Source organism: Mustela lutreola, chromosome 8 (assembly GCF_030435805.1).
Source record: "Mustela lutreola isolate mMusLut2 chromosome 8, mMusLut2.pri, whole genome shotgun sequence".
In the NCBI taxonomy this organism is placed as follows: domain Eukaryota; kingdom Metazoa; phylum Chordata; class Mammalia; order Carnivora; family Mustelidae; genus Mustela; species Mustela lutreola.
The window spans coordinates 141893779-141912279 of NC_081297.1; the positions used below are offsets into that span (position 1 = coordinate 141893779).

Genomic DNA, 18501 nt, shown 5'->3' on the forward strand with positions numbered 1-18501 from the left:
CGGGGTGAATGCATACTTAACTGGTTAAGTTATTTAACTCGTTAATGAATTTCCAGTGAGCATTTATGTTCATTCTGCTCTGAGCGGCTATCTAGTCGGAAAATGAATTTCACAGATGGTCCCTGGTTATGTGGGGAAGAGAGACAGGCAGCTCCCACCAGATGCTGAGATGCTACATTTAACCATTGCAATAAACACTTGGGGTTTTTAATTTAAAAGATACACTCAACTCAAAAATTCAATGTCTATCTGGACTAAAATGGTTATTTTTCAGTAATTGGGAAGGGGCAAGGCAGAATAGGAGGGAGACAAAACCAATCGGGATTTTTTTTTAAACTGTCAAATGCACTTAACAAGCAATCAGCCAAAATGACAATGGCAAAGAAAGCACTGTCTTAACTCATCAGGCCTGAGGAACATTAAAAAACATTACAGAAAATGTGCGGGGATTCCCTCTTGGTTTTCTAACCCAGTAAGGAAAGCAACCTCAAGCCCAGATGCCGTCTTCTGCCCTTCGCCCTCCCCCCACCCCCCCAACTCAGGACAAGAAAATGGGCTCCCACAAAAGGGCCTAATACCTTACTTCTTCTTTTAAGATGAAAAATAGCTCAAGTATCCTCAACATGCAAGAAGTTGGGGAAAAAAAAAATTTCTTCCAGTCAGCTCTCTATATATGTTTTTACAAAATCTGTTATTGCAGACTGGATCATTTTGGCGGACAGAAGAAACCTGGCAGTGAATTCTAACTAATCTGCATGAAAGACAAATCACAATGGTTGGGGAAAAAATAAAAAAAGAAAAAGAAAGAAAAAAGGGGAAGAGAAAAAAAAAAGGAAAGACAGCGTTCCTTTAAATGTAGTAAGTCTGCACAAGTCACTACCACTTGAGTGGTTTCATTTACGTGAAGGAGGAGGGGGAGGAGGAGGAGGGGGGTACTGGTAGGCAGTCTGCCCCATGTAACCTATCATATTGGTAGCTCCTGGAGGCTGTGCAAACTGTTGTGACATCAGTGGCTGTGGCTGCTGCCCAGACCGGCCTATCCCACTAAACTGCTGGCTAGAGCTCTGTGAACTTCTCCCAGTTGAGGTGGTGCTACTAGCCCCGTAAGTGCCAGCGCCATATTCTTGGGCTGTATAGCCACTGGTGCCATAAGCAGCTGCCCCATAGGTGCCTTGACCATAGGTGTATTGGCCTGCTTGTGCTCCAAAGGCAGAATTTGGACTTCCATAGCCACTGCCGTTAGCATAACCGGCTCTATCGGTTTCACTACGATCCCGATAGCTTGCAGAGTCTCTCCGGCCACCATCTTTGACTCCTCGAAGCCTCCGGTCACACTCATCCTGATACATCAGGTTGGGATTGTTGGCTGAAGACGTGGTCCGGTATCGAGAACGACCTCCTGAGGGGAGGACACGAGGGATTTTTAATGCCAATAACGCCAGATACACAACCCAACACAACCAGATGCAAAGACTCTATGAGGTACCAAAGTACTCAACATTCTTTCTTGATCTTTAGCTAGGCCAGCCTCCAAATCAGTTACTTTGAAACTATACCCATAATTTGGTTCTTTAATAGGACATACTCAAAAGAATGAACATTCCACTCGTCACCATTTTAGGTCCCTTTCCCCTTTGAGGATTTACCAAGAAACACAATCTTCAAAACGCAAGAACAACGGGAAAGTTAGTTTAGGTGACTTACCACAGGTTAAAAAACAAGACAAGCGGCTAAGTTCAGACCCCCCTCCCCAGACCCTCTACTAGTACGCAGTGGTTCTTAAATGTTCCTTCGTGGACCTGATGGCATCGCAGTTACCTCACAAGCTTTGGGATCCTAGGCACAATTCCAAACCCACTTAAAAAACAAAAACCTTGTTATTTAAGAAACTTCTTAGGTAATTTTAACAGCTTCAGCATGCAGTTCAGTTTGGGACAAAATGATAACCAAACTGGTAGTCAAGAGGCTCTGATCCTAGTATATTTTGCAACTACCCAGTTTTCAGAGCCATTAACTACACCTGTTTCTAAGACCACAGAATAGTGTGAACTCACTCATCTCTTCCCCTGAAAAGCCAAAAACCTATTAATATACACTGAGGCTTTTGAAGGTATTAAAAGCAACCAGAATTCAGCTTAATTCTGAACATGCACCGTGTACTTCAAAACACAAAGGTCCGTTTTAAAGCGCCGTCTACGGAAATGCTGGGCTGCGAAAGGACAGTCCTGCCAGCGGCCTACCCTTCACGTGGTCTTACTTAAGAGGGATTACGAAAAACTACTAATCACTATCCCGTTATTAAGCAACATACTCAAAAACAAAACAACACAACCCAAAACGGGCACAATAAGCACAGAAAGATACCTTGGCAGTACCTGGAAAACTCCAGGACTTACCCTTACCCCCTCCTCCGCCGCCTCCTCTGTGGTCCACCAACTGCATCAGTTTGGGATTGATCGCCTGATTAGCCTCTTCCAGCACTTTGATCAGCTCTCTGGCCTGCTTTAGGTTCCCTGGCGTGAAGAAGGTGTAAGCGGTGCCCTTGTTGGTGCTACGGGCTGTTCGGCCAATACGGTGCACATAATCCTCTGAGCTGTTTGGATAGTCATAGTTGATCACAAACTTGACATCTTCCACATCTTCCAAGCCAAGGACGAGTCAGTGCGGAGGTTGGTGCGGCAGGGAAAGAGAAGGTAAAGGACATGCCAACAACAGGTGGGAAGCACGAATGCAGATGACAGCAAGAGGAAAGAAGAGTAAGTTAGTAACCACTCTGAACAGGAACAAAAAGAGACTCATCCCAACAGAGTAAAAGAGGATTAATGATTCTCAGGACATGCACAGGAAGTGGCATCTTTATCAAGCTGTAAAACTCCCAAGGGAATCCCATCCAACCATCCAAACTCCTGCCTCTGTATTTGAACCAATATACCGGCAGGAATTGTTACCAAATTCCAGTTCAACACTGGAAATGCAGAAGGTAAGTGGTACTACCGATAAGGTACGAGGTCCAATTACTTCTACTCTGTTGGGAGAAGCCTGGCAAAATCTACCAGTAGTATAACAAACTTACCTTTAAACCAGTCACAGAGCAAAATGAGAAAAGAAACTTCATATACTTTATTACTACATTTTCAAGGAGACTTAATTGAAATATTTAGATTAAAAACTGTTTGCTCTCATATTTTAAAAAACTCATCATAGCCAAAGTTAAGTACACACCTATTTTCCTTTGCAGAATTATCTGAATTAGCTTTCCCCTTTCAATTACCACAAGAGCACATTACACTAAAATTTCACTGTACTACCAAACCAAGCCCAGCTCTGCCAAATGAGGGGTTTTTTGTTTTTGTTTTTTGCTCAACTCAAGGTTATTTCAACTCAGTACTTGCTTCAATTACTGAAGATTATCTACGTAACCTGGGAAATTAAATAGCCAAAGAGGGTGGGAAAAACCATGAAACCTTGAGATCCAGTTTAATGTTCTATCCACTGCTGGGAATTGGGTTCAATAACCTCCTAATGCTTCAAGTATGTAAATGTTAGTGTAATGCTTTCAGCTAAATGTATATTTTTACCTACTTAAACAAACAAATCTAATATAACAAAGAATCCTAATGTTTTGTGGAAAAAAAATCTGCATTTTACAAAGAATATTCAGAAAATATCCTAGATAAAACACAGATTTTTGTGATATAAATAATTAAAAAACATTCTCTGTTTGTTACCAGACCGATGCACACTCCCTCCTCCTTTGGGAAACCGCTGCAGCCGATCCCGTCTCTTTGCCTTTTATTTTTGGCGGCCTCCTTTCGAAAACTCCGCCTTCTGACACGGGACCACTGGAGCGCGGGGAGCATGCATCAAGGGTCCGTGGCAGTGAGAAGTCCCCACACACGCTCGCTCTGTGAACTGGCTTAGATGCTTCTCTGTAGCCCCATTTGGTTGCCAAGCGCCGGAGAACCTGGGTTCGGGTAAAAATTTCAGGTCCTCCAACGCCTCCCCCAAGGATAATTGGGGTGATTGTAGAAAAAAATAATTAATAAAAAAATGTAAGTTACATCCAAAGGGTCAGACTGCATCTATTGCCCAGACTGGATTAATTTCAGGGGAAAGGGGAGATGATTAAAAAAAAAAAAAAAAAATTCAGCTGTTGTTAAAGGGCCTGTGAAGAAAGGGGCATTAATGTCTGTTTCTTATTACAATAAAGGCTCCTCAGTCTTTACTGACCCCTAAAGTCCTGAAATCACACCAGAAAGACGAGAAGGCAGTTATCACAGGGGGCAGCGTGAGTCTCCGGCTAGGGTCGTTGATGCAACAAAGGAAAAACAAAAATGGACACGGCCAGGATGGACGGAAGGTGAGAGGATGGGAATTAGGCTCCATGGCCAGGTCTTCGGAGCTGGGATAATGCTCCTTAGTCAGTCCCACGGTGTTTGACCATGGGGAGCAGAGCAAGCTGAGGGACTGCACTAAACGCGCAGATGTGTGCTTTCCTAGCAGAAAGCACTGGGGACTGGAGTCAATAGTTCAGAAACTAAGACTTAGGAGTATTTCTGGAGGGCTTCAACAGGGGACAGACATGGTGCCAGGTCTTCACACTAGAAAGGTGTCCTGTGTGTACACACAGGGCTGGCTCAGGGCACACAGGAGCAAGCGCAGAATCTGGTTTTCTCCAGTCAAGCCTGCCCTGATGTTACTTGTGCGCTGCCACAATATAATCTTGCTGCCTTTAGAGAAGATGCTGTAGCAGGATAAGAAATTGAGAAGTTAATGTTTTGGCCAGCTGCCTAGGAGAACAACTTTCTGTCTGACAAGCCCTAGGACATGGCCTGAGCATCCGTTCACTAAGTGGGCGGGACTGAAAGGAACCAACAGGCTCATCTAGAGCGGCTTCGGGCCAATGCAGATTTGCCTCGGCCATGTACTGAGTGATCTGCAGCTGCTAGCAAAGCTTCTGTTAAAAAACAAAACAAAATAAATTCAATACTTTTAGTTTCACAGTGTGTAGCTTAAACAAAAAAAAAACAAAACAAAAAAAAAAAAAAAACAAAAACAAAAAAACAAAAAAGGAAAAAATTAAAACTATCCCAGTGGAAAGGGACTAGTGGCTTCCTGAGGAGGACTACTGTAAAACTACGGGAAGTGAAGAACTTACCTGAAGGGAACATTTAAGAGGCCATCGCTCGACAGGAAGTGAAAAAAGGCCTGGTGACTCAGCTGAAAATTGCACCCCTGTCTGTGAGGTAGAAGCCTTCACTTTCCAGGATCTTGTAGGACCTTGGTCAGCATTCTGCCATTTTGGTGGGTTTTCCCCCTCCTTTTGATTTTTACAAGGCAGCAAACAAGGGGCCCGAAACAAGCACTGATGCTGAGTAACAAGAAACAGACTCAGGTACCTTCCCTCTCCCCTCACATGGATGAGTGGGGGCAGGGTAAGAGTCTAAATTATTCTAATGGCAGCCAATTGATTTGGTTTAGAAATGCAGGGGGAAAAGGAACAAATATTTTTAATTGTCTAGGCAAGATGCACAAAGAAGCTACCAGCACATAGCAAGCCTGTTTAAAAACCACCATCACTGAAAGCTTTTGTGTAAACTGCTTTCAGGCCTCAGCCTCTTCTCCCAACAGGCCCGAGTTCTAACCGCACAGATCCAGACATGACCTCAGAGGGCAGAGACAAGTTTCAGTCATGGCTGCAGGTCACCACCTCTGAAGGAGGGAATGATGAATGCTATGTATAGAAAGCCTTCATTCTTTTGTACTCCGGCTGAACACTTATCCCCTTTATGTTAAATACTGTAAGGGAATACGGTACTTCTGACCTTACTAGGCAAGAGATTAAACACCTGCCAATAATTTAAAAAGATCTTTGTGATAGAGATAATGTCCTCTTTTTCTAATACAAAAGTTTTGAGTTATACCTGTTTACCTCAGAATAATGGGATAAAGTACCACAAAGTTGTTCTTTAAATCTTAAATCATAATGGGTGGGAAAACTCCAGAAGAACACGAGCTTCAAATGAAGTTCTTAAATTGGGAAACAGCACATTGATGATATAGAACATGGGTGGGCAGAGGGGATAACTGAGTGTCCATGGTAATTTTATACCAGTAAATAAAACTGGGCAATGTAGACTTAACTGCTGAATGATAACATATTTATAGACTTATTAACTCCCAAGAATATATGTTAGCCTTCAAGGAATTGGGCTTCCACACACACATCTGGTACAGATGGACTGGCACAGGGAGGACAACTGTGGACACAGCTTCCATCAGCCAGGTTCAATCAGGCTCCTTCCACCCAGCCAGGGAAGAGAATAAAACCAGGAAGAAGCTGAGCTGTTCAACTGAATGTCTCCTGCCCCTCTAACTGTTTCCACAGTCATGCCTAGGCCTTGCTGCAGACCAAAGCCTATTTGTCAGGAGCAGGAAGAGACTTTGAAAATAAAAGGAAAAACAAAAAAACAAAAAAACAAGAACCAAGGTTAAAAGAAGTGGGGGGGGGGGTCACACTTTGTATTCTTCTCTTGTAAACAATTATCTCAACACACGTATATACAAACTCTAGTTTGAAATGACAAACAAATCTTTAAACCGAAAGATACATATACCATTGACAGAGACCCCTATCTATACAAACCTAGCCCACGGGAGGCTACATCTGTGGCAATGAGGATGGGTGCCTTTCCTGAACGGAACTCTGTAAAACAAGCAGAGTGCCAAGAAAGCCAAGTTATACAACCAAGGCTGAGTGGTTACCTTTATAAAATGACCATACAAACATTCCTAACCATCTGGCCTTTTTATTTTACCAGGTTAAACTTCAAATAATGGTGCCAGAACATGCCGCGCTCTTTTAAATTCAAGGGAAACAGTACTTCTTTGAATAGCTTTATTATGCTCACTCGTAACAGAGGAACAACGGACCAAAAAACACCTCTAATAATGAAGTACTACTAACTGTGTAGCAATTTATAACAAAATTAAAATGAGCTAGAATTTTTCCCCTGGAATTACGACACTGAGGTTACCTTCCAAACGAAATAAAGCCAGAAGTAGGGGGTGGGGAAGAAAGCAATTTTAAGATGTAGTATCAAAGGAGAAACTACTTTCCTTTGAAGTAACCAAGTGTATGTATTAGTCTCTGCCCCCTAGTCCTGGCCCTGAGCTCCTAAAACCCTTGTACAGAGACGGTTAGGGGAATCTTTTATTCCTGGTCTTTGACCTTGCCTGGTTCCCGACACGGAGACCCCAAGTCCCTCAGAATTTCCTGAGTGATAAGAGCTGTCTTGTGCCGAGACACTACTTTGTGGAATCCTGGAGAGCTTCGGGATGGGGCTGGTCACTAGAAAAACCAAGCCATGCTTATAAGGGAGCTTGGAACTTTCAGCCTCACCCCCCATCCTTGGGGAAGGGAAGAGAAAATCAGGCCTATGCCATGAAGCCTCCATAAAAATCCCCAAAGTAGGAACATCTGGGTGGCATCATCCACTGAGTATCCAACTCTCGGTTTCAGCTTGGGTCATGATCTCAGGGTCGTGAGATTGACACCCACACAGACTCTGAGCTCAGCACAGAGTCAGCTTGAGAGTCTCTCTCCCTCTCCCTCTGCCCTTCCCCCTGCTCAACAGCTCTCTCTTAAAAACACCACCACCACCCCCCAACCCCAAGCCCCAGAAGAATAGGGTTTTGGGTAATTCTCAGGCCGATAAACATCAGAACATCAAAAAGGAGAAGATCTTATTAAATAAAGGGTGGTCTAAGTTACGAGAAAGTATGAACAGCCAGTATTACTGACCTTCAAGGACAGTAGAGATATGTTACAAAACGTCCCTAATACTCATTTAACAAGAGCAAAGGTGGGCCAACTCTGGCCTACAAATTCAATCTGATAATATCTGTCTTAACTATTTTACTACAACAAAGCAAGATTGTTTCTTTACACACTGCCTAGGACCATCTTTTTGCTATTACATCACAGCCAATGACTGTGACACAAGCCACTGTACAGTTTGCAAAGCAGAAAATATTTACTTCTTGACCCTTTACAGAAAGTCTGCCTATCCCTAAAACAGAATATGGACAATGTTCAGTTCTGAACTCACCATTAAGTACCCAATCTCTTTCTGGTTGACTCTTGTCTCCATGGATACACATAGCTGGCCAACTGTCAGAAGAAAAGTGACCAATATTTCAGAAATACTTTAAAGAGAGGCGAACTAAACTTTAAAAAGCACTACCACATGGAGTTCTCAAGGTTTATTACGCTACATGAATAGACTACCCTGTCCATCCGAAGAGCTAAGTGCATGTCAGATATTACTGAAATAGTATAGAACATCCATCACACCAACTTAGAAAGTCCTACTGAACTATATATACCTGTGGCTAATTACTTCCGCGCAGGACTCACCCATCTCTGCGCATCCTTCGAGTGAGGTCATCACAGCGTCTCTTTGTTTCTACAAATATTATTGTCTTATTTTCTTTCTCAGCCATTATTTCCTCCATGAGTTGGATCAACCTGAAGACGAGTAAAAATGAACACATTCAGAGATGACCTCCCCGTACATAATGTAAAAGCTACGTCTACAATATCAACTCTCCAAAGCCACAGTACTTTCTTTTTACGTTTTTTTATACAGCTGATAACTATGTGAACTGGGACTTAATTTTAAGGGTGCAGAATCCTTGCTTGTAACCACAATGCTCTGGAGAATGAGATAAAGAATGGGTAGATGGAAAGCTAGTGCTGCTTTTACTGTTTTGGGGCCTCAAAAAATTTCAGACTTCAGTGCTTTAACTCTTGGGAGGATTATTAGGAAAGCTTTAACAGCATTATCAAAAGAGTAAAATCTTACTTGTGGTCTTTTTCACTTTCCATGCAGACATCCACAATCTGGAGGATGTTGTGGTTGGCACTCAACTCCAGATTGCCCACATTGATCTGGGTGTAATCCCGAAGGAAATCCTCTGCAAGCTGTCTTACTTCTTTTGGCCAGGTTGCGCTCCACATCAATGTCTGCCTATCAGGCTACCAGGAAAAGAAAAGCTTTCTTTTAGGCTAATGAACTGTGACAGCCAATGAGTATAAAGACAGGGTATCATCAGTTTTACACACCCTGATTTGGTCCACAATTTTACGGATCTGCGGTTCAAAGCCCATATCAAGCATCCTGTCGGCCTCATCCAAAACAAGGTAAGTACATCGGCGAAGATTTGTCTTCCCTGACTCCAGGAAATCTATCAGGCGTCCAGGAGTAGCTATACAGATCTCAACACCTATTATAAAACACCACCAAAGATGGAGCCAATTAAGAATTATTTATGAACACTGTACCAGTCTCAGCTAACTAAGAAGTGCCAGCTCTGGTGGCTGCATTCGATGCTGCAGAGGACCAGCTGAATTTTAACACAGTACTTGGAAAGCATGACGTAACAAGGTTTATGTATAATCATCAAATCGCCACAAAGTTTCAGTCTCTAACTACGTTAAGCATTCCTTTAAGAGCAATTAAACCACACCTGAGAATTTCTAAGATGCTGAAACACCTTTTTTTCCCAACAAGAACCCACTATTTTATTTTCCTCTCCAACTTCACTCATAAAAACTGGTAAAGTGAGAAAAATCATTAATTTTTAAAAAAATTACCTCTCTCCAAGTCTCGAATCTGAGGACCCTTAGGAGCACCTCCATAAATGCAAGTACTCTTCAATCTAGAACATTTGCCGTAGTCATCAGCCACCTGCTGCACTTGCTGGGCAAGCTCTCTGGTAGGAGCCAGAACTAGACACTAAAACAAACACATGTTTAAGACACCTATCCCAAGTTAAAAAAGAAAAAAACCCAAAAAGGTAATCTAAGTTCTTTCTGTATTGTCTAATCTGGTACTTTAAAATTATGTGAGGAGATGGGAAAGGCACAGGTTAAGACAAGTGCACTGGAGTGTGGCTAAAAATGGAGAACATTTAGCTTATAAAATGACATGTGCTTTTGATACAGGATTTACTTTTTCTTTTTAATATTTTATTTGTTTATTTGACAGAGATCACAAGCAGGCAGAGAAGCAAGCAGAAAGAGAGCGGGGGAAGCAGGCTCCCAACTAGGCAGAGAGCCCGATGCGGGGCTCGATCCCAGGACCCAGAGATCATGACCCCAGCTGAAGGCAGAGGCTTAATCCACTGAGCCACCCAGTTGCCCCGGAATTTACTTTTGATACAGGATGCATTATAGTCAGTGTGCTGTTTGAGTGGATTTACAGATTGTTACCTACTTTTAACTAAACAACTCTTACAAGATGAACAAGTGGCTTTAACCATGGATTAACTATTAGGAAAAAAACAAATGAATAAGGAAATAGACAAGCAGATACTTCTCTGACCTCTACCTTAAGCTCTTAGACTTGTAAGCAAAAACAATGACTTATACATAAACACCACAAAATTAGAACTCTTTGAAACAGGTTATCCTATACACTGTTAACAACACACCTTGTTCTGTGTACAAATACATGAGATATTAGCCAGCAATAATGAAGCTAATTCTACTGGCCATAGGGAATAGATTTCATATCACAAAGTAACATATTATCCTTTCTGTGAACATTCTGAGACACACTGTAACAATGTACCTGTCTGTAAAAACATATCAAATGCAAGCTCATTTTTTTTTTTTTTTAAATTCTATTTTTAAGGGGCACCTCAGTGGCTCAGTTGTTAGGCGTCTGCCTTCAGCTCAGGTCATGATCCCAGGGTTCTGGGATCGATCTCCGCATTGGGCTCCCTGCTCAGTGGGGAGCCTGCATCTCCCTCTCCTACTCCCTCTGTCAAATAAATAAATAAAATCTTTAAAAAAAAAAAAAAAAAGATTTTATTTTTAAGTTATCTCTACACCCATCATGGGGCTCCAACTCACAACCCTGAGCTCAAGAGCCAGTCAGGCCTCAATTCTTAAAAAGCAGGTTAAGAAGGTATTAAAAAATGTTCCATAACCACTACACACATTTTACACAAAGTAGCTTAAGTGAAAATAATAAAGCCAGAAAACCAGACTGCCCTATAAACATTTACAAAAATATTACTTAACCCGGGCACCTGGGTGGCTCAGTGGGTTAAGCCTCTGTATTCGGCTCAGGTCATGATCCTAGGGTCCTGGGATCGAGCCCCACATCGGGTTCTCTGCTCAGCGGGGAGACTGCTTGCCCTGCCCCCTCTGCCTACCTCTCTGCCTACTTGTGATCTCTGTCAAATAAATAAGTAAAAGCTTTACAAAAAAAATATTACTTAACCACAAATAATACATAGCCTAAATCTGACTTACATATACATGGCAGGGACATCATTTCATACTTCCTTATTCCTCACACAATCAACAAGCAATTCAAAACTGTATTAGAATTTACTGCAGAGGGGTGCCTGGGTGGCTCAGTGGGTTGAGCCTCTGCCTTCGGCTCAGGTCATAATCCTGGGGTCCTGGGATTGAGCCCCGCATCGGGTTCTCTGTTCAGCAGGGAGCCTGCTTCCCTTCCTCTCTGCCTACTTGTGATCTCTATCAAATAAATAAATAAAAATCTTTATTAAAAAAAAAATTACTGCAGAATAAATGCAGTATTATGAAGCAGTATTAAGGCAGTACGCATAGCGGTTAAGAGTAAGGCTGGTTCAAATTCAAACTCAGCCACTTAACAGCTGTATGACTTTAGACTGATCACTTAATAGTGCTGTATCAAAATTTTATCAAGAAGGTAGAGGTAACTTTATTTCCAGGTATGGAGGGTGGGTTGGAGAATGAAATCTGAAAACACAGGCCAAGCACAGTGCCTGAAACAGTTATCATTAAATTATGCTTGTTTTTAGAATTATGAACACACTTACAATTGGGCCATCCCCCCTTTCCAAGTACGGCTGGTGGTTAATATGGACAATCGCCGGCAGCAAATACTAGGGGAGAAGGGGAGAAAGAACAATAAAACAATTGTTTTATTCCAAAACTAAACCATTATCCTACATTATCACAGTTAACTGATAACACCTAACCACAAAAGTGAAATCAGAACTCACAGCTGTTACACATTATGTGCAAGGTGAATTAGAACACAAAATACTTGCACACATTTCCCATAGCTAAGAAACCTGAAATATTACCTATACTATCTGAATCAGAATTTTTTTTAAGAATTATTAATTAGCAGGATAATCAGAATAGCAAAATAAATTACCATCATGTTAACATTCCCTTGCTGGTGGTACCTACCGCCAGAGTCTTCCCAGAGCCAGTCTGAGCGATGCCCACCATGTCTCGGCCACTGAGAGCCAAAGGAAATCCCTGGCACTGAATTGGAGTTGGTTCTGTAAAGTGCTGATCCATCAACACGTCCATCACATACTCTGTAAGGGAACAGATGTCAGCACTTTTAGGTACAACTAAGGACACAGCCAGAACTCTAAAAAACTGTTCAACTTATTAAGGGAAAGATTTACCCAGCTTTGTATCTCTCCAAGAAAAGTGCCATTTCTTTCTATAGTTACTTAATCTCTGACCTGCTGACTACTACCTCAGAGGACTGTTGCCTTAGCTATCTATCCCCCTTCCTTTCAATATTTTAAAACCACAGACCTAGTGTCTCTAGCATGGGCACATGGTTGTTGGTCACATATTATTTGCCAAGTTATACCCAGCTGGAAAGCCAATTCTTTGTTTTCTAAAAGGCAGAGGCAAACTTCTAGAAGAAGATGAAAAACTCAGTTTTAAAACAAAGAACTTATAAATATAAAAAACTCTTATGCAACAATACAGCATTTACTTCCAGCCTTTAAGTTAAAAAACAAAATGGAACATATATTACCATCTTTGTGAAAGGTTTCTACTTGACTCTTCAACAAAATACTGAACCTGAATCAAAACCTTTAAATAACCCATTACCCATATGTACTGTTCAATAAAAATTAACAATTTACAATCCTGGTTTGAAGAACACTTACGTGGGAAGTTAGCATGATGAAAGGCAAATACAGGTTTAGGACAAACATCTCCCCCTCTCACTGTTATTTCCTTCTTTCGGCGTAGTTCATCAACCTCGTACTATGGAAGAAAACACAGTTTAAAAAAAAAAAAAAAAAGAGTAAGTTATTCCAAACATGCAAAACTTTATGTTCCAGTGAAGCTGAACAATGATCTAATCCACGATTACACTGGAAAATACATCTCTAATAGCTGTAACAGTACTTAACATACTTAACATACTTAACTTCAACCAATTTGTAAGGACCCCCCCCCTTTGTTAGTCAATGTAGCAAGTGGTAAGAGTTCCATTTTCCCCAGGAGAAAAACAGATACTCAGAAATATTAAGTAATCTGCCCATGGTGAGAACTAGGAAGAGGGAGAAATAGTGGAATTTAGGACCAAGTACTCTTTCCATCATATGCCTAATATGTCAACTTGGTCATTATTGTGTATAGAAAAGGTAAATAAAGAAATCAATCCCCAAAACTTACCGGAGTCAGCCTTGCCACTTCTGGATGTTCTACATAAAAATTCTTCTCAAACTTGGGGAGCTCACTCAAATCCCACTTCTTTTTACGTAAACGCTCCCCAGGATTACCAAATTTCTTCGGGGGAAGGCCACCACCACCTCTTGCACCAAATCTAGAAACATCAAAATTTTTAGTTTTTTAGTATTTTAAAAGCAATATACCTTAGGTGGCATAAAACAAGCAAAAGATTTTCTCTTAGGATACTACCAGCCCCCTTCAACAAGTTTTTTTTTTTTTTTAATTCTTATTCAAAGAATTAAAAGAAAGAAAAGTTTATAGAACTTCCTTTATTATCCAATAATATTGTTATAGGTATGATTACAATAGCTGAAAAAAATCAAACTCCTATGTTTAGAAAACTAATAGGGGTTACAACCAGATTCTAGAATCACTGAAAAGGTTTGAAATTTTATTCTGCCTTTTATGGTATGATTTTTAACAATTTAACTTCTCTGTACTCGTTTCTTATGTAGACAAAATACTATCACTTCAGAGACTGAGATGAAGATTAAGTGCTTAAGAAAGTATCTGGCATAGTAATCACTCAGTACAATTTGGCATAACTGTATTCATTGAGCAAATAGTCACTGTACCAAGTAGTGTTTTAAGTCGTGCTGGAGATATTGAGTATAACAGAAGTCTCTATTCCTGTGTAATATTCAGACATATATGCAAGGGAAGACATTAGCTTATGTTCAATATTAAAGGCAATACTGTGGACAGGTTAAAAAAAATGTATTTCAAGCCCTGTCGCCCCACACTTGGAAGAGTATCTTGAACCTTTTATCTAGAACTGTGATAAGCACTCCTACTGCCTGCTAATCTAAAGAAAACTACTCGGCCCCCTCGAAGACTAGTAGGCTATTCTTCCATTTAGCGTGCTAATGAACAGCCAGAACTGTTTTATGACCTCTTTTTCCTCTTCATCCTCACCTTTTTGTTCCCAGGGAAATAGTATTAGTAACTATAAATTTACCATAAAGTCTTAAGGTTTTACCTTAAGTTTATTCTTTTCAGTAATCTCTACACCCAATACAGGGTTCAAACTCACGATCCCAAGATCAAGAGTCACATGCTCTACTGAACCTGCCAGGCACCCCTTATTTAAAGTTTAAAAAACTAACGTTTAAAGCCAATCTTTGTTTTATCTAACATTCCTAACAGACAAGTTCAACTGGAATACAAACTCACAATGTTCCAACTTTTCCTCATTTCCATACTTTGACCTATTAAAGTGTGGGGCATTGCTTCTTATACAAGTAGTATACACTTACACTGTGTTTTCATTCAGTTTCCTTACTCTGAATTTGAATTTAACTTCCCTTTTTCACTCTAAGCCACTCATAACATCATCTTGCTGATGGTTCCACTTTGTAATTAACAGGCAGTAGCTGTATTATTTTAAAGGGTCTCAATTTCCTGGAATTTAGAGTGTTCCTAAAACTTACTCAGCTAGACATTTCTCTAAATACAAACATACAATGACTGATGGCAGGAAAATTTTCTTGGGACCACTAAGTATCTTCACTCAATAGGTAGAACTTGATGGATTCCATTTACACTACTGAACTGGTGAGAGATCAGGAATCAAAACAGAAGCTAAGATATATACATATATTGAAGAAACAGTATCGATTACATCTTCACCTTGCCCTCAGGCCCAAAGCTCAATACTGAACAACAGACAATCATCTTTTAAGACCACCTGGATAAACCCCTCCGCCTTTTACAAATGAACCATCGCACATCTGTATCGCACATCTGTAATAGATCGTCAGGTTTACGAAGAATTGTAATACCAATTTTTAGAGACTGTCACCCTAGTTTATAGTAATTTACGTGGCTCCTAGTAGATGCTGTTTCAATGCTTCTCCTGCATTCCAACGCTTCTGCATTCCCATGCTACCTGGACCTTAAACTAATGATCCACAAGAACAGAGAACTCTGGAAAGCGACATTCCTTTTAAGGCTTACTCAAAGGAAGAAAGAGGTTTCTCTTATCTCTCTACTGCCCTGACCATTTAACCAAGATCTATCATTCTATACCACAGATGTAATTTGAAACACAGGGTTCTTTAAAAATACGCTGTCTTCCACCTTTCTAATTAAAGCTTCCCTCAATATTCAAGATGGCCTCTTACTCTTACAGAATTTTTGAGCACATTCTTGCCATCCTTCGAAGATGCACACATCCTAATCCCTGGCATACTATACTGCTCATTAAATATTTTGATTGCTTTGCAGTAAATGCAGGTCTGAAGATTTACATGCAATTATCATGCTAGTTTAAATGTACAAGGCACATAACTTGGATTTTACATGTACACTGACCACACTTCCATTTCCTTTTCAAAATAATAATCCATTTCAGCTTCATTAACATTCAGTTAAGAATACAGCTATCTAACCTGGTGATTCACAGACCTGTACCCCTGGGGCTAATAATACATCATGTTAATAAAAAATAGAAAATTTTTTAAAGAAATAGTAATAATTAAAAAAAATGTATCTATTCAAATCATAAATGAAATTTCATGGTAAATGGAGAATTAGGACACAGACCTTATGAAAAACTGCCATTTTGTTTCAAGTCTTTAAAGCTTTTAAAAAAAATGTCATCTGATAGTCAATATGGGGTTAGGTATGGATAATTCACTTTTTCAAATTAATTTTTGTTAAAACGTATTATGGTTAAACTTCTAAACCAAACACCCACATCCAAGAAACAGATTATCAGTACCTTGGTAGCTCCCTGTAGCTATTTCAAGTTTACAAACCCTGTACCTACCACCACTAATTTTGCTTTTTGAGTCTTGTTGTATGTATCCTTCTAGGTATTATCCTTTTTTACCACAACTTGAGTTTTCACTTGTGAGTCATCAAGAAAACTTGATAGAAGTTTTCTCTTTTCACTGCTGTATTATATTCTACTGTATGGACACCCCACTTTCTGTCACAAACAGTGCTGGTAATAACATTTTTCTCCGTGAATCCCGGGGAACATGTACAAGGATTTCTCTGGGCTTTACCATCTGGGGTATAAAGCTTAAGAGAGGAATTACTGGGTCATTTTCTGCTGGGTAATGTCAAGTTCTTTGTCTTAAGTGGTTGCACTGAAATTCACTTCTAAATATAGCTATACTGTGAAACACTAAGCAAATATTCCACTTCTAGCCCTCCAAATTTAACATTACGTATTTTCCTTTCTAACAAGGTATAAATTTTTTATTTTGTAATTCAGGTGATAATTGAAGTGCTTGTGACTAGAACAGGAGTCCTGTGTTTGAACCACAAAAGACAATGTTTGGAGAAAGTATCATTAACAGAACACCTACTAATAAGAGACAATTTCAGGTAGTACCTCAATTCCTGAGAACAATGCAAAGTAAAGGCAATGACGATGCCCACTAGGCTCACAAAAAGGTCCAGGATCTTGCACAAGGTCACGTATGTATCAATAACTGGCTTTCCATTACTTTTTATCCAGAGGTAAGAGGTTTATTACAAAAAAGTAACAGCACAGAGGAGCATCAATCTCTTAATCAACTTTTTCCTTTAACTGATGTTAAGATCTCAATCTGTTATCTGGGAAGACTTCAGGTTTAATCTTGTTAACTTTCAACTGTGGCATTATCCCATCGAAAACTTTCTACCCACGCTGGGAAAATACCCCAGGCCAACTGGAGGAAAAAAGAACGCGCTATGGGGAGGAATCCTGTAGTAATAATTAAACAAACAAAAAACCCCTTCCTCCTCAAATATGATCCTTTAGATGATGAACAATTCCCGGGCTTCACTGTCCAATGTGCTCCCTTCGAATTATCTGAAATAGGACTAAAGGGGATTTAAAGATGTATTTAAACTAGTGATCAGGTTCTTGGTCTCTACTTTGCAGCGCCATTCACAGTCCTCTCTGGCGACAGATAACGTAAGGGAAGCCATTTGGCATCAAGATTTTCCCAGGCCGCATTCGGAGACCTCCTCCTCTTCTCAGCAAGAACATCCGTGTTTTACATAGGAACTCGGAGGCCTGGAGATCAAATGACTTGCCCAAATCGGCGGGGCTCGAAACCCGGGCAGCGAGGCGAGGCCCGGCCAGGTCCGCGGCGCTCGGGGGTCGCTCCCGCTCCCCGCCACGACGGCGGTCCGCAAGGAGGGGCTGGGGCGTCGCCAGGCCGCCCCCCCTCGCCGGGTCACCGGTGATCCCGGGGCGCAAGCCCACCCACCATAACCGCTCTTATGTCCCAGGAACGCGTCGCCTCCCGTTGTCGAGGCGTCGGTCCCAGGCCCGCAGTCCGCTCCAGGTCCCCCTCTCGGCCGCAAGCTACGGTTCCCTCAGCAAACAACCTTCCCCCTCCCCCCGGCCCACGCACACTCGAGGCCTTCCCTCTCCCCCTCCCCCCTTACCCTCCACGGTCACGATCCCGGTCCCGGTCCCCAAAGCCGCCTCCGCGCATGGTCCCAAACGGATAAAGATCTGGGAGCGGGGCACGGATGGCCGGGCTCGGGAGGGCCTGCGGCTCCGGTCTGGTGACGACCGATGGCGGCGGCGCCTCCGCTGTTGGGGCGGCGGCAGGCGCGGCGCTCTCTCGCTCCGACGCGCTGTCTCCCGTCGCAGACGCCACCGTCGCCGCCTCTCTCGTCGGAGACGGGAGCAAAATACAGAGAATCGGGGTTATAAAAACAGTGGGTAGGTTTGGCTACGCTCAAACCCGGCAGTGCCGCGGTTTAGGCGTCTCCTTCCTCCCCAGCTACTGCACAAAATGGCGGCCGGCGCTGAGACTGCTCCAGCTTAACGCTACGTACGTCGGAGACGATACGTAAACAGCGTCTTGGAATAGCCCGAGGGCTTGGCGGAGTACTACGGTTATTCTTGGAAGCACTTTACGTCACTTGCGCAGACGGGCACGTTTTGCAGTCAATAGAAGAAAAATAAAGTACGAAGCGGGCGTAGAGCTCTC

At 41.7% G+C, this 18501-nt stretch overlaps 1 protein-coding gene across 2 annotated transcripts; it reads right to left on the reverse strand.

Annotated features, from left to right (window-relative positions):
* Positions 1-817: 817 nt before the first annotated feature.
* Positions 818-18338, reverse strand: DDX17 (DEAD-box helicase 17). 2 transcript variants are annotated; one of them, XM_059186979.1, is made up of 13 exons: positions 17948-18338; positions 13502-13652; positions 12988-13087; positions 12260-12393; positions 11881-11946; positions 9659-9800; positions 9128-9288; positions 8868-9040; positions 8420-8530; positions 8112-8173; positions 6647-6706; positions 2397-2639; positions 818-1399 (listed from the first exon to the last, which is right to left on the reverse strand). In XM_059186979.1, exons 1-13 carry the CDS (start codon positions 17995-17997, stop codon positions 894-896), a joined length of 1959 nt encoding a protein of 652 aa, XP_059042962.1. In that variant the 5' UTR covers positions 17998-18338; the 3' UTR covers positions 818-893. The 2 variants fall into 2 exon arrangements, with proteins under 2 accessions (XP_059042962.1, XP_059042964.1); XM_059186981.1 differs by having other exon boundaries at positions 2403-2639; positions 17948-18337.
* Positions 18339-18501: the final 163 nt, after the last annotated feature.